The following is a 27,827-nucleotide window of genomic DNA, read 5'->3' as shown; positions in this document are numbered from 1 at the left end:
AGTGTTTTTTTTTTTTTAAACCAGAATTTCTGATCAGTCTCATTTGTCAGTAATCAAGCAGGGAGGTTGGGGGGTGGGGGTTGCTGACACGCACACTGCCACATGCTAAAATGTATCTTAAAGCTGAAGTAGTTAAAATAGGGACTGACTTAAAGCATAGACACAGAAATAAAAAGAACAGCACAGGAACAGACTCTCTAGTACATATGAATCTATAAAGAGTATTTCAAGTCAGTGGAGGAAAGAAAAGATTCACTTAGCAAATACCGATTGAGCACTTAACTGTGCACTGGTCACTTTTTTAGGCCCTGGGGAGACAGAAGTAAAAATAAGCAAAATTCTTCTTCCTCATAGAACTTATGCTGTAATGATGGTTAACAGATGAAAAATAAATGAGCAAAATTTGTAGTGTGAGAAGAAAAAGTAGATAAATAGAATATTTTAGATAAGATAGCTAAGGGAAGACTTATTTGAGGTGGTGATTCTAGATCAAAAGGAAGTGAGAGAAGTAGACATGCGTATATCTGGGATAGATGCCTTGGGCGAAGGGAATACAGTGGAAAGATCCAGAGGAGCGGTCTGTCTAGTTGCTTGAGGGTTGCAAGGAGGCCAGTGAGGCTGGACCAGAAACAGGAGTTGGTGGGTGGTGGCAGGGGTAATCAGTGAAGTTGGAATATAGATGTTGGGGGTAGGGTAGTAGGTTTTGTTTTCAATAAATTCTACTGCAACTTTTGGTGGTGGTGATGAAGATTCAATCCATACCTCACATTATAGGAGATTTTCGTGGCTTAAAGTGGTAAATATTCAAATTGATAGGAAGAAATATAAGACTGAATAATCTCTACATGGGGATGGCCTTTCTCATTGTATGTGTAAAAGGAAAGAAAGACAAACCAAGTTGACTGTTAATGTTGAAAAGTACATGGCAAAAATACCACAACTAAGGAAATATTTGCAATATAGGACAGAAATAAAGAATTCATACAAATCTGTAAGACAAAATTCACCTTTCCTTAGAAAAATGAACAAAAGACATGCTAAGAGTCACGAAAGAGGGAAACAAAACTGGCTCATCAGCATACAAAAATGGTTAATTTCTTTAGAATAAATAAAATACTATTTTATGCTTACTAAATTGCCATATTAGGAGGGAAGAAATTATAGTATTCATGATTCCTGAGGCCACTAAAGAAGTATATTCATAGTTCTTTTGGAAATGTAAAGATAGAATAACTTTCTTGAAGCCCAGGGTGACATTTATTGAAAAGGCTTTAAAAATGTATATGCTGTTTGAACTAGCAGTTCCACTTCTAAGAATCAGCCCTGATCATTGGATCAAGATTAATTTAAAATCCCAAAAACAAAACAAAAGGAATAAACTAAAACATAGGACAAAAGATTTATTGATAACTTAGGATGATTTTCCATAAAAGCATTATATTCATCCTTTTAAATAGGATAGAAATAAGTCATGGAATTTTTTTTTAAAGATTTTATTTATTTATTCATGATAGTCACACAGAGAGAGAGCAAGAGAGAGAGGCAGAGACATAGGCAGAGGGAGAAGCAGGCTCCATGCAGGGAGCTCGACGTGGGATTCGATCCCGGGTCTCCAGGATCGCGCCCTGGGCCAAAGGCAGGCGCTAAACCGCTGCGCCACCCAGGGATCCCAGTCATGGAATTTTTTAATGAAAATTAAAATTTTACATGGACAAAATTATTTTCTAAATATGTGTAGCATGATTACAGTCTTGGAAAAAAATACGTACATAGACAAAAAGACTAGAAGGATATATACTAAAATAATTATGGTAGTTCTCTTTGGATGGTGGTTATTTGAATGATTTTGCTCTTGGTGCCTTTCTATATTTTCAAAATCTATTGTGAAACCATGTTACTTTTACAATAAAAAATTTTAAAAGCAGTACATCAATGAAGATCAATGTTACCATTTTCTAAAGTTATCACATTTGAAATATATACTGTAGAAGTATCTTTTTTATTTTAGTACATGATGAGAATGAGGACTAGCAACTCTACATCAAGTAGATCTGTTGAGGGCAATCACTGAACACTAGCAGGGTGATGTGCCACATTTCATGATAGTACGTGCAGCACCATTTTACTTCAGAAAGCAAATTGAAATACAAATAGAACTTAAAAGTATACCTTTCAGTTCCCAGAATTGTAAAACTTTTCAGTAAACTTCATGTGTCGTCATAGAACAAACACAAATGGTCACTTGGAGAAAACCAAACCATTTTCAGCCAAAACCAGAGAATCCTGACCACTGATACTAAGCCATTTTACTTCACTCTCTACCTTCGTCCCAGTAGAATTGGTGATGGATTCTTCTATATATTATGGATTCTAGACCAAGTGACTTATTTGCCAAAAGTATGCAGATTCAACAGAATCCAAAATAGAAAGTAAAGCTAGGAGAGTGTTGTGACAGTGGGCAAGCTGCCACTTGGGCCAGGGATAATGAATGGGAAGTAGGAAAGTTAGGTAGGATGTCTGGGCAGCAATCTACAGCTAGCTGAGCTTCAGAAGACCCAGGGAGTGGCAGCCCGGGTGGTTCAGCGGTTTAGCGCCACCTTCAACCCAGAGCCTGATCCTGGAGACCGGGGATCCAGCGAGTCCCACATCAGGCTCCCTGCATGGAGCCTGCTTCTCCCTCTGCCTGTGTCTCTGCCCCCCCCCCACCCCCGCCGCGTCTCTCATGAACAAATAAAATCTTTGAGAAAAAAAAAAAGACAACCCAGGGATTTTTTTTTTTAATAAAATGCAGATTCCTGTGCCCCACGACCAGATACTCTGATTCAGAAGTAACAAAATTTAAACCAAAATAGATTTAGACCATGGAAATCTTGAGAGACCGTGACTTTTACTCCAGCCCTCAGAACTGGTGGTGGCATCACCTCAAGTCCTCAACTGGGAAGGGCAAGACCTAGAAATTATTTCCACCCTCCAGTCCCATCCTAAGCTGAATGGAAAAAGACTCCAAAGACAAGTCTTCTCACTATACAGCCTAGCTATGTATGATCAGTATAGAACCTCAGTCCGTCTCCCTCATCTATATGAAAGAGTTCACAATTTCCTGTCCTGGATTTTTACATTCACCTACATCAAGATGAAGAGCTGTCAGTGACAGTTTCCGCACTTTCCTGGTTTTGTAAAAGGAGCTCCTCAAAATTTCATTTAATCTGCAGCCTTCAGAAAAGCAAAACCATTGGTTCTCCAGACCTTTCTGACTCTGTGATGTTTAGGTTCTTAAGGATACGGTCAAACTATAGGGGAAAACAGCTAAGGAAGTGGTGGGGTGGCCTGTGCTTCTCATCAGCAGGAAGCACTTCCCTCTCCAGTGTGCTGTTGTAAGGATCCCTTTGCAATAGTCAAGCAATGAAGGACCATCGGAACCTTTCAATCCTGTAAGAGTCCACAGTGAACATATAACAGTATCAATGGACTGTTGAAAGGAGGTTCCACGTAGCATCTACTTGTTTTTCAGTTTTAAAGGACCATTAGAGTGTAAATGTTAAAAAGAAAAAGGTGTCAAGCTTAACTTAAAATTGTGATTTGTGAAAACTACCCCAGTTTCATAGATTCACAGCAAGACGTCTCTGTTAACTTGTGACTCAATGGCTGTCAAACGGCAGCTCTGGATAGAGTCCAGCCCCCACTCCCCCCAAGTTTCATGACTGATTGAATGAATCCCTTTATGCAGAGTCAGAGTCTTCAGGCCTCCCCTGGCCCTGCCCCTCCCTACGTGTTACAGTAGTAAGAGTCACACACCCAGCTAGTGTGACATCAGTGAGACTTTGAACTTGACTTTGTTACATATTACGGAAAACTTGACTGATTCTGAAAAAAATAGCAATTTAAAATTAATTTTAATGGTAACTATCTCTATTTAATTGTCATAATCACTAGTACCAGGAAGTAAGTATTGTAAGTTATAACCCTGCATTCTTAATATCTCATATGTAATCTTTATTGTTTTCATATAAACACAGTCTTATTCATCATCATGTTTTTATTTTATAGTCCTACCCCATGGTATTGCAGTATCGACCAAGAATCGATTTCGGTTAGACCAAGGGGCCTTGATCCCACTGAGATGAATCCTGCACTTTGTTTACTCATCAACAGATCGCACAGTGAACGGTGTGTGGACGAGAGGGACACAACCAGATTTTCAGCATGCAAATAAGGCCATTGTCTGTCTCTAAGTTGTCAGTTGCATTTATGTTGTTTCTATTAAGAGTGAACCAAGTGCCATTCTGCTACTGAACCACCCGCATAAGGTATCTGTGCTGTCTCACCATGTACCATACAAGCCAGGGTTGAAATCAGCTAGGTGTGCAGCCACGATTCAGCCTCTTGCATATCTTGCTTGCTTGTCCTGAGACTGTTCTGATGTTTGATTACACTAGTACTATGACTCAATCTGTGTGGTGTTGCAGTTTTCACATACTTAATATTTTATTAATTTTTGTTTAAAATAGAGTACTGTACAAGAAATAATTATTGTATCTTGAAGTTATTTTGTATGGGAAAGTATTTAGAAGAGTGGTTTGTGAGCCACTGTCCTGTTCTCAGTAAGCTTTTTGTGTGCAAAATAGTTCACTCTTGAGTGTTCAAGTCTTTGGGGAAGAATTCCAATTATTCTTATCATTAGAGCACATTATAGCTGTAGACATTTTAAGTCCTCCAGCGGTGTAGTCTACCAGTTGCACAGGAGGGCACATTAGCCCTCCAGGTTGAACATGTGTGTGACTCCGTGGAGACCTGAAGTTCGATTCATACCCATTCGAGACATTAACAGCTGGTCACATTTACTCTAACAAAATGGATGCATCAGTAAGGTCGACCTTTCATAATGCCTTATGAAAGCAGGTGCTGCTTCATGAAACGTCACTGTGTAGCCCTTTTTGTATATGCATCCTTATATTGTGGCTCCCATTTAACAAGTAGCGTCTCTCTTTTTAAGTTGGCCTTAGGTGAGTGTCATTGTGGCATGCAGAGGGTTATGATGATTTTAAATATTAGGATTTTTAGAGAAGATAACATTAGCCATTTTATGGATTTCAGAAGTCTCAAGGCAATTATTAATTAAAACTGTTAGTTACCTGTCACATTTCCAAACCATATGCATAAAATAGAATAAATGCAGTGTAGTAGGTAATATGCTAACCAAAATTAATGGTTTGAGGATATTTCATTTTAGATCCTGTAGTAATCAGGGGGAAACGGGATTGTTTTATACATAAATTCATTAAGGTCAGAGCTGTGATAATGTCCTTGATTTTGCAGTTTTGTTAAGTCTTCCATTCATTTTGAGATTAGTCTGCAAGTCAAAGAAAGTCCTGTTACCTTAAATTACATGAAGAATTTTATTTTAAACCTTTTAAAATTTACAGTTTTCTTCAGAAAACTTCTTTGGAAATTAAGTTTTATTACTTGCTTCAAAATAAACAAGTTAACCTCTGAAACTTAGGAAAAATCTTGAAAGTTAGGAAAACTCTGTTTTAGAAATCTGACACGAGCACAATCTGTGTGGTACACACATAGTTTTTATAACTGTATACATTGTAGATGTGCTACATTTTCCAGTAAAATGTATCACAGATAATGCCTTCTGAATATCAAAATGCTTCTTAGAAATAACATTGTTTAACTCTAAAAAACATAAAATACAGCTAAATCTTGATGCATTTCACAACATCTAAAAGTCTGAAACTTCCTAATTACCTTTTCCATGTGTCTTTGTTTCAAGTTAGAAAGTCAGTATTAAAGTCTTCTACTGTTTTTGTTTTGACGTCTGTGAAAAAGGTTATGGCAATGCTTTCTGAATTTCATTTTGTTAGATTGTGTTTGTGCCTGGAAGGACTCAAAAGTAGAATTTAAAAGGCAGATTTTTGTTGACACTTTAAAAACGGTTAGAACAGATCATTATATTCAACCAAAAACAATTTACTCTCCAGATGCAGAAATTATTTTGCTGTTATGAAACCCAATTCCCTGACATCCCTAAGAAATTTTAAAATTATGAATCTGTCACATCTAGGTCAGTGATTAAAATAGTGCTTTACATGTGGAAGTTAATTAACTCAAAATTAATTGAGTGTGCATTTTTAAAAACCACAAATGAGACCTGCGTGTTTTTGGGTCCCCAGCCAAAACTTACAGCCTTAAATGAGTTTTGTATACCTGATCTCTTTAAATTTGGCCTGTTGCTGCCTCCACTCCTTTAATTTCACTATTTTCCAAGGAAATATATAGGAAGCAATTATGGGATTGAGAATAGTTTTATATAAAATTCCTTTATTCAATGTTAACACGCTAACATTTTTATTGAAATGCAATGGAATATGTGCCAAAACATGTGAAAGATAACTTTATATAAAGAAGGGCATCAGTTACCAGTTAAGTTAGGGAAAGGTGCACATTTTATGATGGTCCCAAGTAATACAGTGTTACTATTAAGAACCATAGACTTCTTCAACAAACCTCTTTTGGTATATTCAACTATAATTTTCTAAGTATGGGACTACTTTCATGTCAAGCAATACACTAATTATCCCCTAAGCCAGATTATGGAATTTGCAAGAAACCAGATGCAGAAAAAAATATACAGGCAACTTTTGTGGTCCATTTTATAAACTTAGGGTGCTAATAAATCTCTTTATATAAACAACCTATAGAAATAATCATCTGAATCTGCAAAATTGGAGAATCAAACTAAAATTTTTTTAATCTGTTGTTCAAAAGAACTTTAACTTCCATAAAAGATTTTATAATCTGCTTTCTCTGCCTTAGATATCAGAGACATCAGAGGGTCAAGGAACCTCAGATATAAAGGACTATGGTCCATAGATACCACTTTAGCTGGAGTGAACAGACCCATTAATAGAAAAATCAGAATACGGCCCTTTCTCTAGATTAACCAAAACACTGTTAAGTATAAGAAAATAAACTAAAAGGCTCATTGATGAGGTAATATAAGGTCATTCAGTCTGGGGTACAGGTACCTTGGGTAATGTCTTTTAATTACTTTCCTAAAAGTGTATTTCTTTAGTCTCTTTATTCATTGGAAATATGTCCCATACAAATATGCCACATTTTATAAATGTAATTAGTTTGCTCTACTACATTATATACTCTAATCTAAATTTAAGCAACTCTATAAGGGGGAAAAGTGTGTTATATAATATTGTGAACTGTTTAGCTTTATTGAAATATTTAAGAGAAAGTGCCTCATTGCTAAAGTGCATTTCTGTTTAGATTTACTGCATAAATTTTGAGTTATCTGTTCCTGTCTCTTATGAATGGTTTTGTATCTAGGCACTCATAAGTTTGAGTAATCTCTTTTTGAAAGATTTTCATAAGAAATAGAGATCACCAAAGACCTTCTGCTGTTCATTAATAACCATGGTAAGACAGAGAATTTTAACAGTTTGGAGGTTGGAATCTTTTAGGTTGCAATTTAATTTTATATAGTTAGGCAATAACCTTGAGTAACTGCTAAAATATCACCAAAGAAAGATTTGAAGCTGATTTTTGTGATGAGATCAATCAAATGGAGGTTTTTCTTGCAATAATCAGAACACACTTCCTTTCAAATATGTCCCTTGTTTTCCCAGCACCACTTGATAGGTCTTAGGAAATCCTCAAAGATGAGAAAGAGATAAACACCACAATTGGCTTTCCCTTGGATGCAAGTGGAAGAAATGGATCCTCTGAAAAGAAAACTGAAATGGAGATTTTAATTCGAATTTGAGAAGCTCTTTAATTCATTTCATGCAGCCCATATAAACTAAAATTATGCTTATTTAGTTCCTGGATTCTTAATAACATGAGAAATTTTATTAAAGGCAGACTTTGGTAGAAATGCTGACCATGCTTACATGTATAGAAAATAGTACATTCTATTGGATTTACATAAGTAAATGCTTTTTTTTTTCTTTTTTTGGTATTCAAAAGCAAATTTTTCATAAAGGCTTTTTTTTTTCCCCTAAAAAGTAACTCTTTGGCCTATTTCTCAGTGATTACTTTGTAATTAGAATTTAGCCATATAGCCAAACTTTGACAAAATGGGTCCCAGATCAAGAGTGTATACATCAAGTTAAACATTGCCCTCCCACCCTTCTCCTTGGGAGCTTACCCTGTCACCATCTTGAAGGTAAGGCTCACATGATGCAGTCCTTCTGGTAGCTGGGTAAGCTTCTCGGATGCTCTCTGCTACATACTCTGGTTTATCATAAGGAATCGTCCAGCAGGCTAAGCTTTATACCAAGATGTTAGTTATAGGAATTACAAAAATGAATGAGTTTGCCATAACTTTAATGTTTGGGACTAGAAACAAAAACATGAAAATGTTAGTAATACTTTTAAGATATAGATATATATCCCTGCAATAAGGAACATAACATGTATGCCACATCTGGTCTATGAAAAACTGAAAAATATTAAAGAAGAGCTCAGAAACCCCTTTGAAAGCACAAAATAACCAACCAGTTTTGGATTTACTTGATATACCTAGTTCTACATGTAGTATTTCAGTGGAAAAAACATCAGGTTGAAAGTTCATTAAAATGTACTTAAATATACATTATAAGATTTTCATGGTTTTCTTTTTCTCAAAGCAAAGGCATTTTCCCAATAATTTAAAATGATTCTCTTCCTTGTGTAGTCTTCACAAGTAGTGTGTTTACTATCCTCACTGTATTTGCAAATAGAATTAAAATGCTTGAGTACTTCCTTTTCAGAAAGTTATGAAATTAAACAAATATATTTTAAATGCTCATTCAAATATGTATACCCATTATGCCCCTTTTTCTAGGATTCAATACTGAGACATTGATCTGAAATGCCTTTATCTTTAAATATAGAATCAAGTGAAACAGAGATGTTAAAATACTGGGTCTAGTTTGCTTCCATCTTTTAGAGCTTCGTGGCGTAAGAAACTAACCTAGAACAAATGAAGATTAGATATTCCTGGGCAATGTAGAGCTAGTAAACAGATTATCCCTAGACTTCACCTCAGGCCACTGGAGCAGAAGTTCTACACACTAGAAATGTAATGGGATCAGCCTAACATTTTGGGGGTTCGGTTTTCTTTTGCTGTATTTTTTAGAATGGGGATGGGGGCCTAAGTGTCCTTACGAAGCTGCGGCCCATGACAAGAGCTTGTGGGAGGGCGCCAGCCTTCCGCTGCGCTCCTGCACCTGGCAGCGCAACAGCAAAGCACCAGTTTTTAATCGAGCAGCCCTCACATTAAATAAAACCATCATAGAATCTATTGTACAGTTATGTTGCTAATTTTCCTTTGAAATATAAAATATTTTAAGCTTTTTTTGTCAAAAGTGGTAACATCTTAATACAAATAAAAACCTTTTTGTGGTTGTAAGATTTAGCTTATAAATCATTCAAATTGAAGTGAAAGATTACCAGGTCATTGTTAATGACTTAGTCTATTAAGAATATATGTATTTTTGTAAAGGAAAAGCACTTGTAGATATTTAATCAGTACAAGATATATGTCTGTTTTGCAGAAAATAAAATGCTGCTTAGAGATTCTCTTTAAATATTTTTTATTTTTGTGCTCAAATGTATTTTCTGTTGATCAATGGAATGTTCTGTATAAAAGCTGTATGGTTGTACCGTTGGGCTAGATTCTTTTGTTTTTTAAAATCTGGACTTAGCCAAGTATATTTGACCATGTTAAAAATAGTATCTTTGTTATTAAAATTTTGATTGCATAATTTATTGTTGTCTGTCATCCTCAATATTAGTTGTAGGTCGCAGCCTCAATTTCTACTGTAGCAAATTTTATTAAAATTTGTTGAATATTTGAGATCATAGCTACTCTCTCAAGACTCTTGAGCTGCTTAGTTTTAAGACAGTAGGCTGCCCCTCAAGGAATACTTGAGGTCTGCACACACACATATGCTTTAGAACAATTTCTTATTTTGTTAGCTTAATCAAATCTAAATAACCCTTTGAAAGTAACTGAGTATCAAAAAAAGGCCCAAGTGAATTAAAAGCCAGACTGCTTTCTTTGGCCAGTTAGAGAACAGTTCTGTGTTATTACCCCTGTGTGTTCTTGCCCCAGGAGTTCAAACTAGGCTAACGTCAGGGCTTGGAGTCGGGGTGTGACAGTGATTCAGCTCTCTCCCCCATTGTCCCGTTGGCACCGGAGCTCTGTCTGATATTAGCTAGAAGTGGAGGTGGCTCGAAACCCCAGGCCATGGAAGGAGAGGTGGAAGGTAGCAGCCTCTGGGCATGGTTTGCCTCTCTTCCTTTTAGCCTCACCCTGTTCAAGGCCATTGCAAGATGGGAAAAAACACAGAGGACCGTGCATGGGAAGTGCACAGAAAGGCAGCACACATTACTTTTGTCACGTGTCATTGGCCAGGACTCAGGCACATGGCCTCCCCTACCTGCTGCGCCAGTCTCAGAGAAACCTGGAGGACAGTAGAGTCAACCCCATGCTCCGAAGACAAGAAAGAATGGGTTTGTGACCTCATCAGTTTCTGTCAAACCTCCACTCAAGAAAGGGGGTCACAGTCCCCCAGTTCTGACAAGTGTCTTGTCAACACAGGGTCTTCACTGATCTTCTCACTGGTGTAGAACTGAGGTGTGGAGGAGTCCTGCGCTCCCTCAAGGCCTGAAAAGATGGGGCCAGCCTCCACTTTCTGTGTGGCCAGGGGGTTTTGCAGGCAGTATTTTGCTGGAAGCCACATAGAAGTCCACTGACTGACTGAACCCCTGCCATGGATTTGGGTTGCCAGCATTGCCACCATAACAGTCCAGCGGAGTATCGTGTCCAGAAAAGAGAAAAACTGGCAACAAACCATCACCACCAGTTCCTGCCACCACCAGTTCCTGCAGACCAAAGCCTTGCTCCTTTCACACAGCCCAGTTCAGATCCCAGCAACTCAAGCAGGCTTATCCAGACTCTTCCTCTTCTGGAACACTTAGTACTTCTATCAAAAGCACAGGAACTGATGTTTGTCCTCCCATTAGATCCTGAGCTCTGGGAGGGGTGTTGACAGTCATCCTTGCATATCCTCACCCTCACACAACACATCTGCATCTTCACTGGTACCCATCAAACACCAGGGAAAGAATCCGGATTCCAGGAAGCGGAGGCAGTGCTGGCAGTAGTGGCCAGGTGTCGCTCCCCGTCATATAAGGACACGGGCCATACTGGATTAGGCCCTGCTCTCAGTACTTTATCTAACTTAATCACCCCTTTAATTAAGACCTTATCTCAAAGATCATCACCGTCTAAGGTACTGGGAAGTTAGGGCGTCAACATAAACCTGGGAAGACAGTATTCAGCCCATAACAGGCATGGGGTGCCCCATATAGTGCAGTTCATTCTGTTGTGTAACTTCTGACAGTTTACTTAACCGGCTGAGTCTGTTTCCTCATGGTAAAGCAGAACAGTGACAACCGACTCCATGGGCTCGTGGGGGAATGAGATGGCCCAGAAAGTGCTCAGCAGTGCCAGAGGAAACAAAGGGACAGCCCGTTGTTTCTTCTCATCTGCTCGTCTACAGATCAACCCAGTGTTACAGCAGTGTTCTCCCTCACTTGCTGGGAGCTAAATGCCTTCAAATAACTCAAACCTTGCTGACTGAGAGCTGTTCCAATCACGGTGGCTCCCAAAACTTGTTCCCACTGAACGTGCTAATATATAAAGGACCCAGAACAGGGTCTCGCACACTTTACAGATGTCCTTCCTCCCATTTAATTAGCAGAACAAACCTATTTTAGCCTAATTTTGATGCTGTAAAAGGGAGTCTAAATAACTCACAATCACCAGAATGTATTTGGGTCTCCAACATAGGCCTTTCTTTGTTCAAGGGTGACTCTGCTCTCAGAAGCATCGGCTCTTGGGGTCTGAAAGTGGAGGCATCCAGACAAGATTGTGCTCAGGCCCTCAGGCTCCTCGCCTAGGGGGTAAACACTTGCTGGCCAGAGCGTGCCTGAGACAACACAGCAGGCAGGTCACCCCTATGGTCAACACACTACTTTGAGCACCCACCGTATTTTGAGCAGGCACTGTGCCAGGCTCAGAGAATGTAGGTGGCAAGCCAGAGTGCCACCCCTAACACTGATGGAGCTTCCAGTACAGGCAAGAGAGAGAAGCTGAACACAAGAAATACATAACAAACACAGTGGTAAATAATCTTAAGAATGGGAGGTCCAGACCTTTCTGAGAAAATGATGCTTAAGCCAAGACCGAAAGCTAAGCCAGGGCGAGCCAGGTAGAGAACGGGTTGAAGCATGTTCCCGAGGGCAAGAAGGAGCATGGAGAGCTCCCTGCAGCCCAGCTGCCTGCCCGAAGCCGTGTGGCCAGCGAGGGGTGACAAAACAGCAACAGGAGGGTTCTGAAAAGCAGGCGGCAGAGGTCAGGGCCCAGAGGTACTTTCTGGCCCTATCTAGAAACTTGCATTTTACTCTGAGCACAACAGGAGGATTTTTTTTAAGACAGATAGATAGACAAACAGACAGACAGTTATTTTAGACAGAGAGAGAGAGGCAGAGACACAGGCAGAGAAAGAAGCAGGCTCCATGCAGGGAGCCGGACGCAAAGACTTGATCCCCGGGACTCCAGGATCACGCCCTGGGCCAAAGGCAGGCGCTAAACCACTGGGCCACCCAGGGATCCCCAACAGGAGGGTTTTAAACGGGGGATTAACACCTTTTTTATATTTTAAAATTGTCACCCTGGGAGCTTTGCAGAGACTAGGTTGTTAAGGGCATGGGGCCTAGAACAGAAAGGGGAGCGGGCTCAAAGCCTAGAGCAGGAGTGCAGCTCAGGGCGACAGAAGGCACCAGCGGCCACTGGCCGTGCTGCTCCAAGTGAACTCCGGTGGTTTCCCTACACACACCCGCCCTCCTCCAGCCCCAGCGAAGGGAGCAGCAGTGGAGCAGAGCACAGTGGCCGCCGAGCTCCCACTGTCCTGCAGGAACACTGGGGTGGGGGACAGGGAGGCAGGGCAGGGCGACTTCCTCTATGGAGGGAAGGGGAGAAAGGATCGTGAAAAGCCTCCAGCCTTGTCCAGGGCCCTCACCAGAGCTCCTACAGGACCCGCCCCCTGCCCAGCACCCAGCCTTCCCAGTGCCGCCCCCTGCCCTCGACCCTCTCGGCCCTGCCCCCAGCACCCGCCCGCCCGGACACCATCCCCAGGAGCTGCCCATCCTCCCCTCCCAGGGAAGGAAGAAGTAGAAGAGAGGCAAGAGGAGGAGTCTGCTCATAACCAGGGTGGGCATGCAAAGCCTGCGTGCCCTGCCTTCCCCCCACCCCAGCCTTACACAACCCTGTCCTGCCACAGGTGTCCAGAACAATGCAAGGACACACAGCCCGATGCCAGCTCAGCTTCCACTGATCAACTGAAGGAGGGGTAAACACCTCATATCCTCCCAGGGGTCAACGAGACCTTGATGCAAATGTGACATTCAACTAGCAGAACTCCCAAGATGTAATTAAAACACCTACTTATTTGTGTTGCTCACAGTCCCCTTCCACTGAATGAAAACATCAGCAGTCCCCAGAATGTTCTCAGTGCATTTGAAATCCAGAACACCATCTCAATTCAGAAATCAGAATGGCCACTTAAGTATATTCATCAGCGCTTCAACATTCATTGCAAGATTTACACTCCTACCCTGCTCCTCACTGGGCCCGGTAAAGGGTCACCTTCCTTCCAGAAATAGAAGGTGGTCCGTCTCCCTCCTTTCCTTCCTTCTTGGGTTTGGGTCCCCCATCTGGGAGTGGGAAACTCAGCACAGCAGAGCAGGTTTAAGCCGGCTCCAAGCAAGCTGGACCTGACATTTAAAGCTCCCCATCCTGGCGATCTTTCTGGGTTCTTTGCAGGATCCCTCATATCCTTCAGCCACCACTCACTTTGCCACAGGCCATGCCTTGATTTCAGTGGGCTGCTCCCGGTGACCCTCACCTTCCACGCTGGCTGGTTCTTTCCTTCCACAAGAGGTGGTCTTGTGCAGGATCCCTTGTTCGTGGCTCCTCACTGATATTCCTAGTGCAGGTCCCTCAGAGGGTCCCGAGCAGGCATGCAGCATCGACCCACTGTCAAAGTGGAGTTTGTGTTTCTTATCAGCCTGGCAGTAGCTCGCTCTCTCGTTCCTGTCCTGATGCCTTAGGCCTGAGAGAGACATGGCCTCTGGCCCTTGGATTCCTCTGAGTGTGTCAACTCAAGGCAACATGTCCTCATGGCCACAGTAGCACAGAGTGAGCCTTCCAAGGGTGCTATGGACACCCCACCCTCACTAGACCTGGATGGAAGGGGCAGCACCCTCCACATCTCCACCTTGAATGAGGTTCACAGCCCAGCTCACTCCCCGGAAAAACCTCTGCATAAATCCTTCCTCCTTAACTCCTATAGCATGGGAAGGATGGCCCACCAGGTAACAGAAACCTTGAGTAGTTTATGATCACTGGTTATGAGCAGACTCCTCCTTTTGCCTCTCTTCTACTTCATGCCTTTCATGTCCCAAGGAACAAGAGGCCGTCCAGGCTCCCAAGAGAACACAGATCTCTTCATGGTCACCGTGTCTACAGGCAAGGTGACACACAGCCCATCAGTCATGACACAGCTCCTGATGGCACCAACAGAGGAAAAAAGCTCCTACCTGCACCCCACCTTGCATTGCATGGCTCAGCACAGACTGAGGGATCAGCCCTGATACCAGCCTAGGCCAGACTCTCCAATAACTGTCCCCCACCCCCACCCTGAGAGCAGAGGGCATGCCTAAGGGAAGAAAGAGCAAAGTCTTGTCTGAACCACCAGAGTCCAGGAGCAGAACGCCTCACACAGGGACCAGGATGGAATAAGCAAGGGCTGCAAGAGTTTGCATATAATGCAGAGGGTTCTGCTCCCTGATGGTGGAGTTGGTGCCAGCTGTTCTGGGCTGCTCAGTACAATCTACTGGCATCAACCTGCCTTTATTTCTTAACTCTTCATGTAGAAGCAGTTGGGTGAAAAGTTGAGAGTCTAAGGTGTTCTAGAAATTTTTCCCACCGCGCTGACCAAGAAGTGAGGTGGAAACAACCCAAGGACAGTATCTCCTTCTGATTCTTAAAAATGTGCTCACTGAAGAGGATCTCAGAGCTGCCACTGGGGGGTTTCCATCTGAGGCAGCCCCAAACCCTGGGGTTGAGTGGGCTGGTGACAAGGAAATAAGCAGGGATCCTGGAGGAGAACCAAGGGGACTTCATTCCCACTTCCACACTTACTAGCTGTGTGCTGGGCACACTTCCCCTCTCTGGCCTCTGCTACTTTACCCTGTGCCTCCCTTCCTGTAACGCTAATCTCAACAATATGACCTGTGTAGCATCTGTCTTCCTAGCCAGGCTGCAAGCGCCCTGAGCAGTCAAGTCAGTCTGTGTAGCTCGGCTGTGGCCCAGCCCCCAGCATAGGTGAACAATAGCGGTGACTCTCCTACACTATGAACTTACAGATCCTGGGTTGTTTGGGGTGTTTTGTTTTTTTTTTTTTTTTAATATTTTAAGATTTTATTTTAAGTAATCTCTATACTCAAAGTGGGCCTCACACTCACAACCCCAAGATCAAGAGTGCTTTCCTGACTGGGCCAGCCACATGCCCCTCCAAATGCTATTCTTAATGGAAAACCGGTTGCACTACCATAAGGCCCCCTAGGCTGGGGCAAGAGGGGGTCAGCCCTGCACCTGCCTTTTAGTTGGCCCCACACATCACAAGCTCCACAATGTGTTTTTCCCCCACTTTTGGTCTTTTAGGAAACTGTATTGTAAGTTCAATAACCAATTAAGTGAACAAGAATTAGGGGAAAGGAATAGGTCATCTAGTTGGGTCCCTTTGGGCCACAAGATGTTGCCATTGAGGGGGAAGAGAAGGGTCATGGTCTTTGTCCTGAGAACTATAGAACAGGGAGCTGTTTGGTTAAGGTCACATGTCCCAGATCGCTCCCAAGTAAATATCCAGACAGCTGCACCCTCTCTCTCACCTCTGCTTGGGTCAAATAATTTTGGGAGGCCCTGGCTTCCTGGGGATCCTGACAAATCCACCCTGGGTTCAGGTAGGTTCCAGTGGGCGTTGATGATGTAGGAGCCTGGGCCAATACCCCGATCCTGTCCCCCCTGCCCCAGGGGGCACATGAAACCACTCTAGCTCATAGCAGGACTGCCCTGGGGGAACTATGCCTCTTCTATCCTCTGGGGATCAGTCTGCTGAATCCTGAGAACAGAGGTTTGAGTGGTAAGGCTTTATAAAGAACTAAAATCTTTAAGGCTCATGCTATGTGGCCTCCATCTGTATTCTTGGTTCAGACCTTGCAAATCAAGGGGTGTGTCTGCGTGGCTGCTCAATGCTCACGGTTACTTAGCCCTGAGCCATCATTCCTTCTGTGCTACGACTAGGTCCTTCAAAGATTTCAATGTCCAGTGAAGTCAACAGATATACAGGGAAGTCGATTATGATGCTGTGTGCCCAGAGCAATGGTAGAGATGCATGCAGGCTATTTGGGGAGCACAGAGAAAAGGGTCTCCTATAGGAAGGAAGCAGATTATTCTAGACTTCACTGCCTCCCACCGCTATAGATTGAGGACAAATTAGACTGCCAGTCTGGAATCCGAGTGCCTCCTGGAGAAGCTAGAAGAATCCAATAACCAAAAATCAAATACGAGTAGTAACAGTAGCAGTAGAAAATGTCATGTGATTCTGAAGTGCTGACTGTGCCCGGCACTGGGCTGGGCCCTTACACGCAGCATCTCGGAATCCTCACTATAACTTTCCGAGGTTTGGTTATGGTCCTCATGAAGAAACTGTGGCTCAGCTCAGAGAAGTTAAGTACTTTGCCTAAAATCACAAAGCTGGTGATGGAGCTGGGATTTGAAAACCCATCCGTCAGATTCCGGAGACTATGCCTTTAACCATGGTGGTTTCCAATAAGCAACAATCGTGCACGTTCTGTGTGCTGGCTCACTTGAAGAAAAATGACTAAGGCGTGGGGGTGAGTGGAGGCTGCTTTGGCGGGGGGAAGGGGTGGGGGAGGTATAGGCAATTAGGACTGCTCCACCTGGATGGTGAAGAAAGACAAGGGCACTCAGGGAATCTAGGAAAGAGTGGAAAGCTAAAATGAGGGGCTCTTCAACACATTCGTCTGTCTCACACAGGACATAGCACCTAGGCACACAGGAAAGGCCAAACATTTTTGGGGTGTCTAGATGATCTGTCCCCTTAGCAGAATTCAATGATGGTGACCATTGCTCCCTTCTTGGAAAAATTCTTTTTCTGGCTTTCACTTTACAACTTTCCGATTTTTATTCCTCCTCTCGGCCAGCAAGAAAAGGACTAGGTAGAGGCAAGTGCAATGTCTGGGTTGCAATTTTTAAGAAGGTGCTTACTCCCAGGGTTCTACGAATGCCTCCCTCTTCTACTAGATCTTTAATTATGGACAGTCCCCCAGACTAGGCCTGGCTTCTCTCCTCAACCTAACTAACTTCCCTGGTAATCTCACCCAGGCCCACGCTTCAATGACCACATCTACTCCAAGGACCTGCAGATTGATCTTTGCAAAGCCCATCATTCCTCTGAGCGCCTGAGCTAAATATCCAACAGCCTACCCAGAAGCCCCTCTTGGTTGTTTCAAGGATACCTCAAACTAAACAGTTTCAAAGCAGAATTTAAAGTCCACTCTCCCCAAACTATCTTTTCCAGGACTCCCAGACTCAGTGAATATCTCTACCATCTTTCCAGTCCCCCATACCTGAAACCTTGGGATCATCCTTGACACAATTGTCTTCCATCAAATCCACTCAGCCCAGGAGGTCTACTGTGCTACGACTAAGTCCTTCAAAGATTTGACCCCAATCTTAAGATCTCTCCACATGGCTGGCACCACAGTCCAATCTGCCATGTTCTCCACTGGATAGCTGTAAAAGCCTTGTTTTTGGTTCCCTGTCTGCATTCTCGTCAACATCCCCCCCACCCCCGCCTTATGCCCATTCTGTGTTTTCACAACACCATTTTCAAATTGTAAATCTGGTTATGTTTCCTCATGCTCTACCCCTATCCCTCTTTTGCTGAGAACCTTTTAAAGGCTTCCCATTGCTCTCAGGATACATCAAAAGTCTTAACATGGTCCCTGGGGACCTTCATGTTCTGGGCTCTGCCTATCTTCCCAGCCTCATCATGTCTCATGCTTGCTCATTTATGATTCTTTGCCCAATTCTGATGTGCATGCATGGGTGGGAAAGGGGTTCCCCACATCAACAAATTCTCTAACACTAGCTAGCTGTCCTACAGTTCAACTCATTTTTGACATCTCTACCTGGAGATAGTGTCAGATCCCACAAGTTAAGAGTTCAGTCCTATTAGACTGCACCCTCACCTCAGTTGCCAATCACAAGTTCAGATTGTCACCTGTGCTTCTGACAGACTGGCCATAGATTGGAGGTTTCAACAACCCCCTCCTTGGGTTCAATTAATTTGCTTGAGTGACTCACGGAACTCAGAGAAACATTTTGCTTATGAAATCATCAGTTCATTATAAAAAGAATGAACTCAGGAACAGCCAGATAGAAGAGATACATAGGACAGAGTATGGGAAAGGGCACAGAGCTTCCATGTGCTGAGGTCTACCCAAATCTCTACCTGTTCACCAATCTGGATGCTTTCTGAACCCCACCCTTTTAGGGTTTTATGGAGGCTTCATTACATAGGCACAATTGATTAATCATTGGCCAGTGGTGATCAACTCAACCACCAGCCCCTTTCTCAGGGAGGGGGTGGAGGGTGGGACTGAAAATTCCATCCCTCCAACCACATGATTTGTTGCCCTGGCAACCAGCCCCCATCTTAAGGTACTTTCCAAAAGTCACCTTGTCAACATAAACTCAGATGTGGTTTGAAAGGATAAGGAATATTAAGACACCTTTATCATTCCTGTCATTTAGGAAATTCTAAGAGTTTTAAGGGCTCTGTGTCAAAAACAGGGATGAAGACCAAATATATAAATTGTGCTATTACAGTCATGATCTACGAGTTTCATCCAGACACCTGCTTTCTCATGCCCCTTAGCCTTACTAGTTTCTCCCCATTACTGAGGCCTTGTCTCCCTCCCCCCACTTAAGTAACTCCAAATTACCCGTCGTCACTCAGCTTAGTCAGCATTACCTAATGAACCAACTCAACTCAACTCGGGAGACCTGTCTTCAGGGACATCTTTCCTGACTTCCATGACTGGTCTCTTCCATTAGAGATCTGGTAGGTATCAGATATCTTATGTAACAGTGGCAACTTTACGTTGGTGGGATGAGATTAATAACTATCTCCCATGCTAGCCTGTTGAGTTTGATGTTGTCTGTTGGATTCACTGTGGAATCTCCAGGGCCCACCTCAGTGCCTGACACATAGCAGGCACTCCAGGAATATTTACTGAATGACTGAATGAATAAATTCAATGTAATGTATGATAGAATTCAATACACATCTGATGCTTTGAATTTGGCAATGTTTATTGGGCTTCCATAAAACATGTAAAACTGACCCTTGAACACCACAGGGGATAGGGGCACTAATACCCCACACAGTAAAAAAATCTGTATCTTTCGACTCCCCAAAACTTAACTACTAATTTAACTACTAACTGTTCCAGTGTATTGTTGAATGGAAACCTTACCCATAGTATAGATGATGGACATGTTTTGTATGTTATATGTATTATATACTACATTCTTACAATAATGTGCTAGAGAAAAGAAGATACTATTAAGAAAATCATAAGGAGGTACTACTGGTGATGGATGGTAACTGCATTTGTGGTGGACATAGCGTAATGTGTAAACTTGTTGAATCACTATGTCATACATACCCCTATAACTAGTATAACCTTGTGTATTAACAATACTCAATTTTTTCAATGCTCACTTAAAAAAAAAGCATTACAGGGATGCATTCACAAAAATGAAATGTACATGTTATTTTGCATAAGTAAAACTTCATATTTTCATTTTGAAATACACAGACATGTGATGAAATATGTACTCTTGTAGAACTAGAATAAAAAACACATTTCAGGTAATAACTACTTGCAAGCAAAGTTGGGGTGCATAGTTTTCAATCATTTCAGTAATATTTTATTTTGTGTAAATGTTCTGAAGAAAACATGGAAGATTTATCAGACTTGATAAAACTGGATGATAGCTAAACAAATGTTAGGTTTATTATACACATGAATTCTCTATAATATTAAAATATTTTATAATGTCAAAAAGAAAATCATAAGGAAAATATGGTACTGTTTAAAAAAATCTGCATATAAAGAGGACCTCTGCAGTTCAAACCCATATTGGTTTGATTAACAGTTGACCAAGGATCAACTATAGTCTGAGTGAGGGCAAATAGCCATCTGATACCACAGTTGACTCCAGAACACCATGTGTACAAGTCACTTATACACAGATTTTTTTCAATAAACGTACTGGAAAAATTTTTTGGATGCTCATAACAATTTGAAAGCACTTACAGACAAATAATAATAAGCTTAGAAACATCCAAAAAAATAGGAAAAAGGTATTATTGTAAGAAAAAGCACACAATACACATTACATTCAAAATGTGTGTTCAGGGATCCCTGGGTGGCGCAGCGGTTTGGCACCTGCCTTTGGCCCAGGGCACGATCCTGGAGACGCAGGATCGAATCCCACATCAGGCTCCCGATGCATGGAGCCTGCTTTTCTCTCTGCCTGTGTCTCTGCCTCTCTCTCTCTCTGTGACTATCATAAATAAATAAAAATTTTAAAAAAATTTAAAAAAAAATGTGTGTTCATTGACTGTTTATGTGATCTATAAGGCTTTGGGTCAACAATATGCTATTAGTAGTTATGCTTGGGGGGAGTTGAAAGTTATACATGGGTTTTTGACTGTATGAGATTGGTGCCCCTAACCCTCATGTTGCTCAAGGGTCAACTATAATTTCAAGGTGCTCAGATCAGATAACTTGGTCCAACTGTGGAATTTATGAGGAACTCATGAGAGGCTGCCAAGGAGATTAGAAAATTATGTTCTGTGGTTAATCATACTGTCATCTTGTTCTGTTTACATTCTTCACTAAGAGATGCTTTTCCGGATATTCTGTTTTTATGAATATCCTTCACCCATCCTTCCCTTTCTCTCTCCTATCTGACTTTCAAATGACTTCACTATCAGAAAAGTCAATCTAATATGCATGCCCTTTGATCCAGAAATCCTGGCTGAAGGATCCTAGCTGAAGGAATACTATTACCATTGCAAATGATGTAATACAAAAGAACATTCACCGTGGCATTTTTTTGTGATGAGGTGGTGGTGGATAGAAACAATATAAATACCCACCAGTAGAGGAATGGATTAGTAAATCCCTACTGCGGCATTATAAAGAATGTAGTAGGTTCTATGAGGAGAGTTGCATGTAAATATCTTGATAAGGAGGGAAAGAATTAGAGCACCATGATCCCTCACCCACAATAAATATAAGAGTAGGTGTATGTCTAAGCTTGGGATAAATCTGGAAGGATACACATTAAATTACAACAGTGGTTATGTGTCAGGAAGGCATTGGAGGAACGTTGGAAGGAGATCTCATTTCCTTCTTTCTACTCCCCTGCCTTATCTGAATTTCTGACAAAAGCATGCTGTATTTCTAACTTTAAAACCCCAGTAATAGAACAGCAAAGAAACAAACAATCCAATCATGAAATGGGCAAAAGACATGAACAGAAATCTCACAGAGGAAGACATAGACATGGCCAACAAGCGCATGAGAAAAAGCTCCACATCACTGGCCATCAGGGAAATACAAATCAAAACCACAATGAGATACCACCTCACACCAGTGAGAATGGGGAACATTAACAAGGCAGGAAACCACAAATGTTGGAGAGGATGCGGAGAAAAGGGAACCCTCCTGCACTGTTGGTGGGAATGTGAACTGGTGCAGCCACTCTGGAAAACTGTGTGGAGGTTCCTCAAAGAGTTAAAAATAGACCCAGCAATTGCACTGCTGGGGGTTTACCCCAAAGATACAGATGCAGTGAAACACTGGTACACCTGCACCCCGATGTTTCTAGCAGCAATGTCCACAATAGCCAAACTGTGGAAGGAGCCTCGGTGTCCATCGAAAGATGAATGGATAAAGAAGATGTGGTCTATGTATACAATGGAATATTCCTCAGCCATTAGAAATGACAAATACCCACCATTTGCTTCGACGTGAAGGGACCTGGAGGGTATTATGCGGAGTGAAGTAAGTCAATCGGAGAAGGACAAACATTATATGGTCTCATTCATTTGGGGAATATAAAAAACAGTGAAAGTGAATAAAGAGGAAAGGAAAAAAATGAGTGGGAAATATCAGAAAGGGAGACAGAACATGACAGACTCCTAACTCTGGGAAACGAGAGTGGAAGGGGAGGTGGGCGGAGGGTGGGGGTGACTGGGTGATGGGCCCTGAGGTGGGCACTTGACGGGATGAGCACTGGGTGTTATTCTATATGTTGGCAAATTGAACACCAATAAAAAATAAATTTATATAAAACAACAACAACAACAACAACAGTAATAGGGCAGCCTCAGTGGCCCAGTGGTTTAGCGCCGCCTTCCGCCCGGGGTGTGATCCTGGAGTCCCGGGATTGAGTCCCACATCGGGCTCCCTGCATGGAGCCTGCTTCTTCCTCTGCCTGTGTCTCTGCCTCTCTGTCTCTCATGAATACACAAAATCTTAAACACACACACACACACACACACACACACAAAACCCAATAATACAAATAACATATTTACTTGTTTATTATCTGCCTCTTCTTGCTAATAAGTAAACTACATGTGATCAGGGATTTGGTCCATCTTTTCTCACCACAGTACACACCCCCATGTCTAGAACAGTACCTGACACATGGTAAGTGCTCAACGCCTATTTTTTATGAAAGACAAATCTATTTTTTAAAAAAGAAAATTGTAGTTTAACAATAGCTGCCTTCCACATATCCTCCTGCTGTGTGTCCTTATCTGTAAAAGCAATCGTGTCCTGAGGAAACTGAAATTCTCTGCATCCCTCTGATAAGCCCTGCACTGAGGTTGGCCTCTTCCTCACACAGGAGTTGAAAACCCACAATGTCCCCTGAGTTACAAGTGTGGAAAACCCTGACACACTCAAGGTTCTCAAGCGAGGACACTTCAAGTAACAAAGAATGAGTATTTTTTTTTTTTTTTTTTATTTATGATAGTCACACAGAGAGAGAGAGAGAGAGAGAGGCAGAGGCAGAAGCAGGCTCCATGCACTGGGAGCCCGACGTGGGATTCAATCCCGGGTCTCCAGGATCGCGCCCTGGGCCAAAGGCAGGCGCCAAACCGCTGCACCACCCAGGGATCCCAAGAATGAGTACTTTTAAGAGAAACTTTGATATTGGAACAAAGTTGATCCATTAAAAAAAATAGGAGCTAGGAAAGAACACACCCTGTGACAAAGAAGATTGTGCTGTCATGTTGCATGCTCAGTCATTGCAAGATTACAGCTGCTAAACCACCACATAGTTTAAGCTAGCTAGAAGAGTTGAAACAAACCACAGAAGTAGAACAGATTACAGTTTAGGAAGAGATCTGCAAAAATATGCACTGAACATCATTCTGTGGTTACAGTTTCTTTTTAACTTTCCTTTGGCTTTACTGCAGAACACACACACAGCAGTGCAAAGGAGATGCATGATCTCAAGGACACATGGCTGTCTCCCCTTTTCTTCATGGAGGTACTCCTAAAGTCTGTGGGCCACAGCATAGAGAAATTGGTCAGGTCAAACTACCCAAAACTTAGGGGATCTACCTTTTGGGCAAGCAGGGAGGGGAAAGTTGGGATATATTTGCCCCTATCACTGGACCTACTAGTTTTGGGTCTTGTACACCAGATTTATATGACCCATGACTTCTGTGTTTTTGATTTTTCCTTCCTGCATCAAAGGCTACTGGAGAGGTCAGTACAGTACACAGTCTGACTGTGGCCAAGCAGAGAGATACTCAATGAATTCTTAACGGGAGAATGCAGGCACACTTGATCCTCACTTAAGAAGAGCTACAGAAAAATGTAATTTCCTAATTTAATTTCTAGGAGCTAATGGAAATAAAATGCTAATGCCTTTTAGGAATTTCCATCTCAGTCTCTGATTATTTTCGCCAGTGATCTTTATTTATAAGAGAGAAATCTGTTGTCTTTCCCTGCAACCGCAGCATAATGCAATCTCATCCCATATGGGTGAAAGTTAAATGTTCTCTAAAAACTAAGTTCATAAGAGTAAGTCCCAGGAGTAGAAAAGGATGTGAATGAAGTTTATTGGAAGAGAGATATTTACAGAAAAATTAAATGAGGTGATTTGAGGTGGGGAGAGAGCAAGAGAGGAACTTTGCCTTTTAGCTCCATTCTGTTCTGTATTGTTTGAATTTGTGGCAAGGTCAGGAAATAAATAGCAATTATGAAGGAATAAAAAGTAAATGCATATAGGATAAAATGTACAGTTTCCTCCAAGTGTGATAGCTACCACTGCCCCATATGACACTTGGAGTTTTTTCCAAGGTGTCACTTCTCTGACCCATCAGCACCAACCACCATATGTGGCCTCCCCCACAAGGGATCCATAACACTCAACTCAAAGTGTGACCACAGCTCAAGTGTGATCTCTCCCAGCAGACCGGGCAATTTACAGTGCACATTTGTACTGACCAGAGAGCAAAACTCTAAGCCACAGGCAAGAAACTATAGGAAATGAATTGTAGACTATGGAAAAATTATTGAGATGGGTGTAGGGGATGATATTTATTCAACTTCAAACAAAATGCTGTTTTGATAAGAAAATATGTGTGATTAAGGACATAGGCGTGGTGGTCAGAGAGATCTGGGTACAAATGTTTCTCTGCCGTTTGCTTTGGGCTAAGACTCAGTTTTCTTATCTACCAATTAGGTATAATGAAAAGACAGTGTATTTCTGAGGAATACATGCAAGTGCTCAGTAAAAGGTAGCCCTTAACCCAAAGCCATCGACAGGTCCAATGCAATCCGTAGCAAAATTCCAATGGCATTTTTTCACAGACTTGGAACAATTCTAAAATGGTATGGCCACCACACACACAAAAAAAACAAAAACAAAAAAACAAAAAAAACTAAATAACCAAAGAATTTTGAGAAGGAGAACCAAAGTGGGAGGCATTATGCTCTCTGATTTCAAACTATATTACAAAGCTGTAGTAATCAAAACAGTATGGTTTTAGCATAAAAACAGACACATGGGTCAATGGAACAGAGAGCTCAGAAATAAACCCATGCATATATGGTCAATTAATAATGACAAAGAAAAAACAGTGAATATGCAATTAGGATTTATAATTGTATATTTTTGAAGCAAGAATATACAATGGGGAAAGGATAATCTCTTCAACCTAAGTATTCATCAATAGATGAATGGATAAAGAAAATGGTGTACATACATAAATATGTATATACATAAATATACATATTTATGTATATATATAAACCCTATACCAGCTTTTTGTCTTGTTTATTTTACAGAATGCTGCAATACAGGACTCTTCAAACTTGTTTGATATAAAATACATTTTCCTTTGTTTAAGCATTTATTTTTAAACACTAACAAGCTTTTTGGACATCTATTCAAAGTCAGGAAGTCAGGTTTGGGGTTTTTTGGTTTTTTTTGTTTTTTTGGTTTTTTTTTTTTTTTGTAAGTCTATTACATTTTAATAGTTTCTGGAGACAATCTAGGTTAAGCAAGAGCAAAGTGCCATTGTTTGCCTTTAATGGGGGGAGGAGGTATTCTCTACACATTTTCTTTTTTAACTTTGCACTTTCTTTATATAATAGTTTGCATTTTGGTTATTTGCTACCCTGGATACTTTCAGGAAGAATGAATTAAATATTCAGGGTGAGTGAGTTAGGTATAAGATCTGAAGTTTTCAGCTGTGAAAACAGGAAAAATATATAACATTTTAACTTGACTGTGGAAAATGACGGTTGCATGTTTCTAATTTGTATGTGTTTCCATTTTTGTGATAAGATGCTTTAATAAATCTCTTAAATATCTATATACATAAAATGGAATATTATTCAGCTATAAGAAAGAAGGAAATCTTGCCATTTGTCAACAATATGGATGGATCTCGAGAGCATTATGCTAAGTGAAATAAGTCATAGAAAGCCAAATACTGTATGAGCTCTCTTATATATGAAACCTAAATTAATTAATTAAAATAAATAAGCTGAGCTCATAGATACAGAGAACAGATTGGTGGTGCCAGAGTCAGGGATTGGGGGTGGGGAGTAAAATGGGTGAAGGTACTCAAAAAGTATAAGCTTCTGGTTATAAAATAAAGAAGTCCTGGGGATGTAATATATAGCATGGTAACCATAGATAAGAATATTGTATTATATATCTGAGAGTTGCTATGACAGTAAATCTTAATATTTCTCATCATAAGGAAAAAAAATGTGTAAGTACACCTGGTGAATGATGTTAACCAGACTTATTGTGGTCACTTCACATATATACAAATACTGAATTATGCTATGCACCTGCAACTAATATTACATGTCAATTATTTCTCAACAAAAAGGTAGTCATTACTTTTTAGCTTTATGAGAGGCATATGCTATTTAGAGTCAAAGAAAAGTATGCAAAATGTACATACATAAAATTTGTTTCTTTGGCAAAAATTCTGGATTGTATTTACGTTGTCTAAGGAATTTTACTACGAGTGATTCAAAAACGGAATCAGCACTAGGCCAGCGTTAAATGTAACCCAGGGTATGCACACCTTCCCAGCTGTTGGTGAGAGGGTGAGGGTCCCCTCAAATGCCCATAACTTGTAGGAGTTGTTTTTTCTGTCCTCTCTCAGAGCTCTTCTGTTTCTCCTGACTACCGGGGGGTGGGGGTGGGGGGCCGCTGCCATGGAATCCTGGGAGTACGGTGACTAATAGTCCCAGTGTTCCCAGGACTGTCCCAGTTTTAGCACTTAAGCCCCCGCAACAAGGAAACCCTCCATCCTGTGTACCAGGATGGGTGTTCCCTCCACCCGGAGGCTGCACAGTGGCACCCGCATCAGGCCCTGTGGGATGATTTCTTTGCACTCAATTTCACCTCAAGCCAGTACCATTTTTCCCCCTTAGTAATCTCACTAACACTTCTGTGAGTCTTGTCAGATGTGATTAGAGTTCAATGTGGGCAACATAAATGGAGTGAAGAAAGGGAGATGGATTTTTTTTCTCCCTGAAATAACTGGTTACCTGTTGAGATGATTTAAGGGATTAAAGGGGGAGTGCATGGCTCTAGATGCACATACATGTGAAAGAGAGAGGAGAGAGTGTGTTTGTGACACACTCGAGAAGAGACAGAAGAGTCAGGGCCTCTGATCCTGGAAGGGGAGGGAAGGCCTCTGTGGTTGCCAAGCCGGGTCACACAATCCCTCATGCTGGCCTCGAGGGGGTGCCACCCACCTACAAGAGTTGGGTTGCCTTGGGGGCAAGTTGGGAGGAAGCCCCCGACCTTGAAGGTGAAGAATGAGAGGATGCACCCCACCAGCTTTAAGAGCGGGGTGTACGGGATCCCTGGGTGGCGCAGCGGTTCGGCGCCTGCCTTTGGCCCAGGGCGCGATCCTGGAGACTCGGAATCGAATCCCACGTCGGGCTCCCGGTGCATGGAGCCTGCTTCACCCTCTGCCTGTGTCTCTGCCTCTCTCTCTCTCTCTCTCTCTGTGTGTGACTATCATAAATAAATA

The 27,827-nt window shown here is 41.7% G+C and overlaps 1 protein-coding gene across 5 annotated transcripts in view; it reads left to right on the top strand.

Annotated features, from left to right (window-relative positions):
- Window positions 1-9,767, top strand: part of PCGF5 (polycomb group ring finger 5) — a 121,322-nt gene extending 111,555 nt beyond the window's left edge. For all 5 annotated transcript variants that reach the window (XR_013368235.1, XM_077878425.1, XM_077878426.1 and 2 more), the window contains one exon: window positions 4,048-9,767. Coding sequence is in view for 4 of the 5 variants with exons in the window: in XM_077878425.1 (XP_077734551.1) it covers window positions 4,048-4,095 (48 nt within the window). In the remaining variant the exon portion in view is untranslated. The remainder of the gene's footprint in view (window positions 1-4,047) is intronic.
- The last annotated feature ends 18,060 nt before the right edge of the window (window positions 9,768-27,827 follow it).

Source organism: Canis aureus, chromosome 29 (assembly GCF_053574225.1).
Source record: "Canis aureus isolate CA01 chromosome 29, VMU_Caureus_v.1.0, whole genome shotgun sequence".
Taxonomy (NCBI): domain Eukaryota; kingdom Metazoa; phylum Chordata; class Mammalia; order Carnivora; family Canidae; genus Canis; species Canis aureus.
The sequence above is the reverse complement of the archived record's forward strand: the minus strand, read 5'-3'. Positions and strand labels throughout refer to the sequence as shown.